Source organism: Pelophylax lessonae (assembly GCF_965119305.1).
Source record: "Pelophylax lessonae genome assembly, chromosome: 6".
NCBI classification, from domain to species: Eukaryota; Metazoa; Chordata; class Amphibia; order Anura; family Ranidae; genus Pelophylax; species Pelophylax lessonae.
The window spans coordinates 332,021,638-332,031,942 of NC_138773.1; the positions used below are offsets into that span (position 1 = coordinate 332,021,638).

General features: G+C 45.8%; 1 protein-coding gene across 1 annotated transcript in view; it reads right to left on the reverse strand.

The window, feature by feature from the left end:
* Positions 1-9,029, reverse strand: part of MARCO (macrophage receptor with collagenous structure) — a gene marked incomplete at its 5' end in the record, with an annotated part of 43,304 nt that extends 34,275 nt beyond the window's left edge. Inside the window, one exon of the mRNA XM_082261968.1 lies at positions 8,927-9,029. Coding sequence (XP_082118094.1) covers positions 8,927-9,029 — 103 coding nt within the window. The remainder of the gene's footprint in view (positions 1-8,926) is intronic.
* Between the last annotated feature and the right edge of the window lie 1,276 nt (positions 9,030-10,305).

Consider the following 10,305-nt stretch of genomic DNA (forward strand, 5'->3'; position numbering starts at 1 on the left):
CAACATGCTAATGAAATTATTAAATCCTTTGCATTCAATTTTATATATATATATATTGTTTCCAATAATGTCATCACTGGCTCTCTGTGCTTCTCTATGCAATGCAGGCAGATCATGGCTGGAGAGAGGAGTCGGCAGGGGGCGGTGCACGGCTTCCTGATAACATCCCAGCACCCGGCCTCAATACTCCTCCCAAGACCTCTCAGTTCTGATGTAAGCAGCGGGAGGAGTTATGCAAATTATCAAAATGCCTTTATAGGTGGGTGTCAGTCTCGAGGAGTGGGCGTTTCCTAGGCAGGTGGTTTTTACATAGGTAACACCCACATGTGATGCTAAACCTCCATGACTGAAAAAACTGAGTCCCAATGAATAAAAAGGGTTGGCCAGGCAGAGCCGTCTATAGAATGAACTGCAGCAGATCAGGCAGCGATTGCTTGTCAGAGGTTACATCATATAATTACCGCTCACTGATTGGTTTCTAGAGGTTAATGTAAATCATTACCGCTCCCCTATTAGTTGCTGGAGATGGGGGGGGGCTGTGATCAGTGGCAATGGTGGTGGGGGGGGGGGGGATGGAATCAGTGGCAGTGCTGGGGGGGGGGGAATCAGCAACACTCATTTGCTGTCATCTGTCAGTCAGTGTTCACTCTGTTCCCCCTGACTGTAGGGGAAAGAGGGAGGGAGCAAAAGAGAGAGAGAGAGAGGTGTGAGCAAGAGAGGGGGTGAGAGAGAAAGGGGGAAAAAAAGAGAGGGGTGGGAGAGAAAGAGAGGGGGTGAGAAATTGATGAGAGAGAGAGGGGAATGAGAAAGAAAGGGGGTGACAGAGAAAGAGGGGGTAAGAGAGGGATGGGAGAGGAGGTGAGAGAAAGGGGGGTTGGAGAGGGAGAGAGGAGAGAGAGAGGGGGTGAGAGAGAGGGGGGGTGAGAGAGGGAGGGGGGAGAGAAAGGGGTGAGTGAGAGAGAGTTAGGTAAGGGAAAAACTGACTGAACCCCAGACATGTCAAATAAAACAAGCAAAAATACCAATCTCTCACCTTAACAAATTCCTCCCAACTTTTTCTAATCTCTTTCATTTTTTCCATTTATTTTGCAGGAGGTTCCTCCTCTATTCAGCAGGACTCTTGTCCCACTTCTTTCTAAAATGAAATACCTAATCTGTTTTCGGTTTACATTGACTGGCCATTTCACTTTAAGCCCCAAAGCAACAAATAGTATTTATAAAGAAAATAAAAAATACCGGTCATCCATTCACAAGAAACCTTGTGAATAGTCCCCAGTCACCAAAAAAAATAGAAGGGACATAGAACCAAACTCCAACTGAAATCAGACACAATTAAACCCTCTGATTTAGAACATGATCTCTAACTTTGACCCAAAAGAAACGACCACGACTAGGGATGATCGAACTTTTGAAAAGTTCGGTTCGACCAGAACACCCGAATTTCCTGAACGTTTGGTTCGGATTTCAGAACCCCATTGAAATCAATGGGACCCCGAACTTCTGGAATCAAAAAACACAATTTTGAAGCCCTAGAACCCAATAAATGCCCCTAAAAAGTGCCTAGGGTTCTGGGTCATGCCCCAGGGACTATGAATCAGGCAAAAAAAAGTTCTTAAAAATTGTCATTTTTGATAGAGAGCCAATTATTGAAAAAATTATTGAAAAAAAATGAGATTTCTTTGGATTTAGTGTCTGGGGGGTCTAAAAAGTGTACCTGTGATGTTTCAGCTCTGTAGCATGTCCAGAACCAGAAAAAAATATCATTTGTATTAGAATCAATATAGAACAGGATAGTGGCTCCGCTATTGTCACACCTTGCCGGTTTTGTAGCAAGCGTTTTTTTGGCCATTTTTTGGGGGTTATTGGAGGCAGGCATAAAATCAGAACTTCTGTGTAGGGGTATATATACACACACACATATATAGGTGTGAAAATAGCAGAAACCTATGCTTGTGCTAATGAAATAATTAACACCCATATGGCTTCTCTGCTATAACACCTATATGTGTGTATGTGTAAAAATACATATAAGTGTGTGTGTGTATATATATATGTATACCCCTATACACAAGTTCAGATGTTTTGCCTGCCTCCAAAGACCCCAAAAAAATGCCCAAAAAAACGCCTGCGCCAAAAAAAACGCCCAGGTGTGTTATTGCAGGCGTTTTTTTTTTGGGCATTTTTTGGGGGTCTTTGGAGGCAGGCAAAACATCTGAACTTCTGTATAGGGGTGTATATATACATACACACTTATATGTATATATACACATACACATATATAGGTGTGAAAGTAGCAGAACACTATGCTTGCGCTAATGAAATAATTAACAGGCATATGTCTCCGCTCCTATCACACCTATATATGTGTATGTGTATATATACATACATGTGTGTGTGTATATATACCCCTATACTCAAGTTCAGATGTCATGCCTGACTCCAAACATGTCCTCAAAAAGCCCTATAAACGCCTGCAGCAAAAAGCAGGCTGACCGTCGAGAAGCCATATCGCTGTTCTATAAGTGACCTAAGAGAAACGATCTTTTCTCTATAGCGGTCACCCTGACATGGAAGGGTTTTGTCACCCTGCCATAGCAGTCACTGCCAGTTAACTCTACACTACACTACGGTCCCCTTACACTTAACACTTTCCCTACAGAAACTAGATTATTAAATCTAACTATAGTGGAAAATAGTACCCTAACTACACTAGATATCCCTTTCCTCACATTTTCTGGCACTTTTTTATTTGGTCCATCTTTCACACTATCCATTCTGATCAGCACACCCTTGGTTTATTCTATCTATTTCACATAACATGGCTCCCTGATTATGGGTTCTGCTGGGTGGCTTATACCACTCAGTTTATTTAAGTTTATTAATTCATTTATACGTACTACACTAGTTTCTATATTTACAAGAATTTACTTTCAGAACCCTCAGGTGACCATAATTTATGTGGATCTGTTCATCACACTCCCTCCCTGGTTTATAGGCACTTCCTATTTGGTTTATCCTTTACACCATCTATTCTGATTAGCACACTTTTGGTTTATTTAATCAATTTCACACAACATGGCTCTCTGATTATGGGTTCTGCTGGGTAGTCTATACTACCCAGTCTATTTTAGTCTATTTATTTATATGTACTACACAAGTTTTTTCATTTACAACTATTTACTTTTAGAACCCTCTGGTGACCATTATCTATATGGATCTGTTCATCACAATATTGAATACACATTTCTTTGTGGAATCTTCTTAATGTGCCTGGATGACCTTGGATCAAGCTCTCTCAGTTCCCGGTAGAGACGTTCCCCCAGTGGTCTGCCCCCCACAATACTTAGGTGTTGATGTCATTGCTGGATTGTAAGTACACTGGCTGGAGAACATATAGGCTAGAGATATTATATCCCTTCCCTATCATTATTTATTAGTCCTTTATCATTTTTTATGCTATCTGTAAAAAGGATTCTCTTTTTTCTACAGTAATATATGATGCATCTGCTCCTGAGGAAGTGGATTACATTCCATGAAACGCGTAGAGCTTGTTTATGATGCATTCCTTATTTCTATTTTTTGGATCCTTCAATATCGCTTGACAATTAGTGTTCTACTCCAGTCTACAACCAATCAGCTCTTATGTATATGATTTGGTTTAATTATTACCGTTTACCTGCCGTATCAATTATATTTATACTATGATGTTCTTATGTCTGTCGATGACATCGCCAATAAAATGTTTTTTATCATCATATGAGACCTACCTGTGTATTTTACCTATGTATGTACCAATCGTTACCACACACCTCATTCAAAGTCCCGAACTTTCCCCTTTTACCCCCCTCCCATATATTTTTCATCCAACAACTGGCTTTATAGTATTGGTTAATATTTATGGCTATATATTTTTTACCCTTGTTATTTATTAACATGCCAGTTGTTATGAAATTATATCTCCCACCCTTTTTTACTTCCCCTTCCCCCCTTTCTTTGCTTTCCTCACACTAATAATTGCTAAATGACACTTTTGAAGCAGAAGTAACAGAACTGCTTCCACTCTCTTCCACGTCCCTGTATAACAATGCTAGGAATTTGGCGGGGCTATCTTATATACTGGGGGGCGTATTCACTAATGATTGGCCTCTGGACCCCCTAGTCACTCCAATCACATTTCTAGCATTCTCCTGCCCCCTCAATTGGCTTTTACTGATGGTTCTGGTCCAATCACAGGCTTTTAAAGCCCATTTCCTGTCCCATTGCATTTTGGTCGGTTCTGGTTGCCGAATTCCGAACTTTTTCAGCAAAAAGTTCGGAATTCGGCCGAATTTCAAACAGTCAATGTTCGGGTGCAACCGATGGTCGACCCGAACCATTCAATCATCCCTAACCACAACCCCTCTTGGTTAGGTCTCTCAAGGCTGCCAACAAAATTCTTCTCCTCATACCTACCCACAGGAAACTGTAGATTCTGCTCCCTGTAGTCGGGGATCACATCTCATATGGCCCATCCCAATCCCCCCCCCCCCCCAAAGCTCCCTCCCCGTTTCTATATTGCTGTAATATAATTATATATAGCTTTGACTCATCATTCTTATAATAGCACTCAGTATTGTACTGATGTCATTTTTGCTCATATCTGTGCTATTTATCATTTATTTTTTCTGTTGTATGCCTGTATCATATGATCCCTTGCCTGATCCTTCAAACACACCCGGCACGGGTAACCCCGGTATCTCAAAACCGGGGGTTTTATGAGAAGCAGAGGGGGCACATCCTCCACAATGATCTCCTTCAGGAGATCCGTGTCGGCGGCTGCATAGAAGAATCTGCCCACTCCTGTACTTCAGGGCGTGCGCCGCTGACTCACGCCCCGTCAACACACAGACCCGGAAGTCGGATCTGAATACGTGGCACTCCGATGCCCACCTAATGAGCATGCGCGAGCGGTATATAAGGCCGGGGAATTGAAACAGGGCGCCTCTTGCTGAGGGAACGAGGCAGACGCCCGGGACCCACTGCAGCTGGACCTTATCCATGAACCCCCTTTATACATTACCAACAGTGAGTCTTTGCTACAAGTCTACAATGCTTTATTCCTTATGCATTGTTGACATTTATCCTTCAATAAAAACAAGTATTTTCCTTTTTTTACTCCATTATTATCAGGGCAAACCGGAAACTGACCGGCATTAACCCCTTACTGATCATATATCCAAGCAAATACGCTGACAGTAAGTAACCCAACATAATATATATTTATATACATTTCTAAGCCCAAAGAGATACAATTAACATGCTTACTATACATCATATACCACAGCAGCAGCACCCACACCAATTCCTGTGTGGAAATTTAAAGGATCAGAAGCAAGGTTCCTGGATCAGGCACATTTTTTACAAAGGAAAAGGAATTGGCAGCACTCCAGGTTGAGTCAAAATCCAGATTTATTGACTGGACATCCAAATATGACAATCGTGACAAGGTAGACGCGTTTCACACACTGACTGTGTGCTTAATCATTACGCAATTACACCACCTTGAGCAGTGAGTTCTTGTCTCGTCAATTACATTTTTTACAAGTATGTATCAAAATGATGCGACCAATGGGAACTTATCCATGGGAAGCATAAAATCTATTGACTGTTTACCTACTATATTTTCCAGATATGGTGGACAAACTTTCTTTGATAAAGGCAATCTATCTCATATGCCGAAACGCGTAGGAAACCAAGATATTTTCTCTCTGCAGACCCCACTCTGCTTCTCAAGCGTGGACTGACTGAGAGACATACTGTATTTTCATTGTCACCATATCACGGTGTCACCTATTTCTCTACTCATTTCACTATCACCTATGGGTCTATAACCCATGCACATGATAAAGTGTTGTTATCACTATTTTATGTTCATTTACAAATAAATTGTTATTAATTTTACACAACATTGTCTTACTAAGCCCATGAAGTCCCACCCTCTGTGGCCTGAGGCACCAAACCCCTTCTAGACATTTCTCAGGGACGTTGGCTAAACCGACTAAAAAAAAGTTTTTTTGGAATCACACCCATTGATACCAGGGAAAGGGGAGTGGCAGAGAAAGGGAGGGGAGAGAGAGAAGGGTGTTAGAGAGAGAGGAGGGTGAGAGAGAAAGAGAGAGGGGGTGAGAGAGAGAGAGAGAGAGAGGGGGTGAGAGAGAGAGAGAGGGGGTGAGAGAGAGAGAGAGAGAGAGGGGGTGAGAGAGAGAGAGGGGTGAGAGAGAAAGGGAGAGAAACAGAGAGGGGTGAGATAGAGAGAGAGAGTGAGAGAAGCATGAGAGGGATGGAGTGAGAGAGGGATGAGAGAGATGGAGTGAGAGAGGGATGAGAGAGGGGGTAAAAGAGAAAGGGAGAGAAAGAGAGAGGGGTGAGACAGAGAGAGGGGTTGAGTGAGGGGGGGGGTGAGAGAGGGATGAGAGAGAAAAAGGGGGTGGGAGAGGAATAAGAGAGAGCGAATCGGTGAGAGAAAGAGAAAGGGGGTGAGAGAAAAAGGGGGAGAAAGAGAGAGCGGTGAGAGAGAGGGGGTGAGAGCGAGAGAGGAGGAGGAAACAGAGGGGCGTGAGAGAAAGAGAGGAGGAGAGAGAGAGAAAAAAGAGAGCACTAGCCTTCTTCCTCCTGTGCCCTCCTGTCCCGGTCCCTGTTGGGTGTGTAATGCCCGGTACCTTGCATGCTAGCAGTAGAACATTCATCATTGCCAGCAGCAGGCAGGGCCCATTCTTGTTCTGTGTGACGATGGAGGTGCTCTGTAGTCCCTGGCTGCCTGCGCTCCAGCCTGTCCTTGTCCTCCAAGCTCCTGGTCAGCCTGTCCTCCAGGCGGTTAATGCTGTTGATGTCAGAGCTGGGAGCAGAGAAGAGGTTGGAGGGGTCCAGGTTCTGGATGGCGCCGGGGATTTTGTGCCTGCTGCTGCTCACCTCCCCAGGAGTCAGGGGAGTGGTGGAGGTCTTCTCTCTCCTGGGCTCTCAGTCCTGGCTACCTTTACTGCTCGCCTCCCCTCAGCTCCTGCTACCAATGAACCGGAACTCTCCATAACAAGGGACTCAAGCTGCTTTGGGCCCCAGAATGACGGAGCCCAGGGCAGCTGCCCCTTTTTCCCAGTGTTGAAGATGGCCCTGGGGCCAGGGACAGTCAGGCTGGGAAGGAAAGTGCTAGATCAGTGGTTCTCAACTCCGGTCCTCAGGACCCACTAACAGGCCAGGTTTTCAAGATAACTGAAATACATCCCAGGTGATATTATTTGCTGCTCAGTGATTGCAGTATTCTAGTCTGCATCTCCCCAAGGTAATACTTTAAATCTGACCTGTTAGTAGGTCCTGAGGACAGGAGTTGAGAACCACTTTTTTTTTTTTTAAGCCCGTAGCGTGTGAAACACACTCAAAAGACTTCACCCGGTGCATAAAAAAGTGCACACACACAAACGTGAGGAACACAAAAAGTGCACAGGGTGTGCGAACACAAATGGTCTTCCCTCCGAAGAGGTAGGACCCGAACCTCGATCCCCCGGAGCGCAAGACTCCTGACAGGGATTTAAGGTACTCATGGTCTGTCTGGCCGAAAACCAGACTGACCCCGTTCTTCAGGGGGACTGCCGAAACAGCCCCCACCGAGTACTAAGTGGGGCTCCCCCGAAGGGAGACCCCATGAGAGAGGGCGGACTAAGCCAAAAGGCCATATCCACCCCCTCCCAAGACTCAAGGCAGGGCCCGAGGACCCACACCCTACAAGTCGTGCAAGTGAAAAAAAGGTGATAGAAAGTGACAAACTACAAAGAAAAAGCACACACAAACAAAAAAGTGGGGGAGGGGAAGTGGAGAGGTGAATTAGTGCCCTTGTGAAAATACAAGGGCAGGCCTTCCGGCCGGAATAAAAATTCCTCTGGTCGAAGCCAAAAGGCCTTGCCCAAGAGGCAGGTGCTTAAAAAAGTGTACGTAGGTGCAGTGACCATGGTGCCGAAAAACTCAAGGCGAGCTGCCCCTCACCAGTGAGAATTAAGGCACCCCTGGGCTGCCACCCCAGGGGCACATACACTACGGGCTTTTTCTACCCCGGCCCAATGGCCAGACCGAGTGTAGCCCTTACCTACCAGGAGGTTTAGAACGTGGACAGCTTAGAGAGAGCCTACCTTCAACTGGGGACAAGCCTTTTGCAAGGCCAGATTCAACGCAGGAGGAAAGGCCCTCCCACCGCCGTCCCAATTCCTCACCAATTACATCCAGGAGCAATACTAACCGTCTTTTCCCAGCTTTTTGTCAGTGGGAGGAATAGTGCCCCATCGTTGGTGTCAGTGGGAGGAATAGTGCCCCATCATTGGTGTCAGTGAGAGGAATAGTGTCCCATCATTGGTGTCAGTTGGAAGAATAGTGCCCCATCATTGGTGTCAGTGGGAGGAATAGTGTCCCATCATTGGTGTCAGTGGGAGGAATAGTGTCCCATCATTGGTGTCAGTGGGAGGAATAGTGTCCCATCATTGGTGTCAGTGGGAGGAATAGTGCCCCATCATTGGTGTCAGTGGGAGGAATAGTGCCCCATCATTGGTGTCAGTGGGAGGAATAGTGCCCCATCATTGGTGTCAGTGGTAGGAATAGTGTCCCATCATTGGTGTCAGTGGGAGGAATAGTGTCCCATCATTGGTGTCATTTGGAGAAATAGTGCCCCAAGGGCCATATCCGGCCCATGGGCCGCAGTTTGGAGACCCCTGGTCTAGAGAAAATAAGGACTGGATCCTTCATCAGCTGTAAAGGAAATCAATCAAATTATAAGTGAAAAACTGAAATCTTTTACATTTCTAAAGCCTGGGAGAAAAATGTAATTAAGATAAAAATGTAAAAACACTTTCTGATTGGCTGAAACAATCCAACAGTACAGAAGTGAGCTATAAATTATCAGATTTACCATATATATCGAAAGGAAACATCTGTGGTGTCACCTTGGTGTCATCAATGGATGAAGATTGATATTTTGTATCTTTATCGGGAGGACAGATTGAAGATTCCATCACACACAGAACTCCAGGAGAGGATGTGGAGGATTCGGAACGGTCCCTTTATATATCCTCTGCAGTTTCACAATGACGGTCAGCGGCAGACGACTTCCTCCATGGACGGGTTAGAGAGGGAAAATGACCTCTGACTTGCAGTGGTGGCAGTTACTCCATGGTGCAATGTGTGTGCCGCATAGGGGCCCCAAGGAGGATGGGGCCCCACTGAACTCTAACATACAATGCACTACATGAGGGATCCAATTCCAAACAACTCCCATCAGCTGCACTGTCCCTGCCCTCAGCCAATCCTGTCACAGAATTCCTATGGGAGAGACTCACCGACTGCACACCTTTCTTTTTCTTTAAAGTAGAACTGAAGGCAATGGCAAGGGTTATAACCTCTGTCAGGTTTGTTTTTGCCATCTGTGTCCCCTTCGGGGAGATTTCACTTAATTTCCTGTCCCATACACACAACAGGAAGTGAGAGGAAATGCCTCCGAAGTGAGGGAATCCCTGGGATGTCAACAGAACGAGTCTCTCCATTGGAAGATTTCCCCTCTATTCTTGTTCTGGTGACTACCCCAAATTTGGAAATTTCTATGACTTTTACTCTCGATTAAATTGGAAAACAGGAAAAAAAAAGATGATGATTTTCCCTAACAGGGACACAGACAGCTAAAACATGAAAGGGGTTCTAACCTCTCTACTCTCTGAAAAGATGGATATGCTGTCTCTGTAGCCACCGGTCATCCCACATCTGCCTGCCGTCTGTCAAATCGGAAGCTCAGAACCTCAGGAAGTCCCCCAATACTACACATCTGACGGGAGCTGGGTGCAGAGGTGAGAGATGTGGAGGGAGAGCTAGGTGTAGAGGTGAGAGATGGGAAGGGGGTGCTGGGTGCAGAGGTGAGAGATGGGGAGGGGGTGCTGGGTGTAGAGGTGAGAGATGGGAAGGGGGTGCTGGGTGCAGAGGTGAGAGATGTGGAGGGGGTGCTGGGTGTAGAGGTGAGAGATGTGGAGGGGGAGCTGGGTGCAGAGGTGAGAGATGTGGAGGGAGAGCTGGGTGTAGAGGTGAGAGATGTGGAGGGGGTGCTGGGTGTAGAGGTGAGAGATGTGGAGGGGTGCTGGGTGTAGAGGTGAGAGATGTGGAGGGGGTGCTGGGTGTAGAGGTGAGAGATGGGAAGGGGGTGCTGGGTGCAGAGGTGAGAGATGGGGAGGGGGTGCTGGGTGTAGAGGTGAGAGATGGGAAGGGGGTGCTGGGTGCAGAGGTGAGAGATGGGAAGGGGGTGCT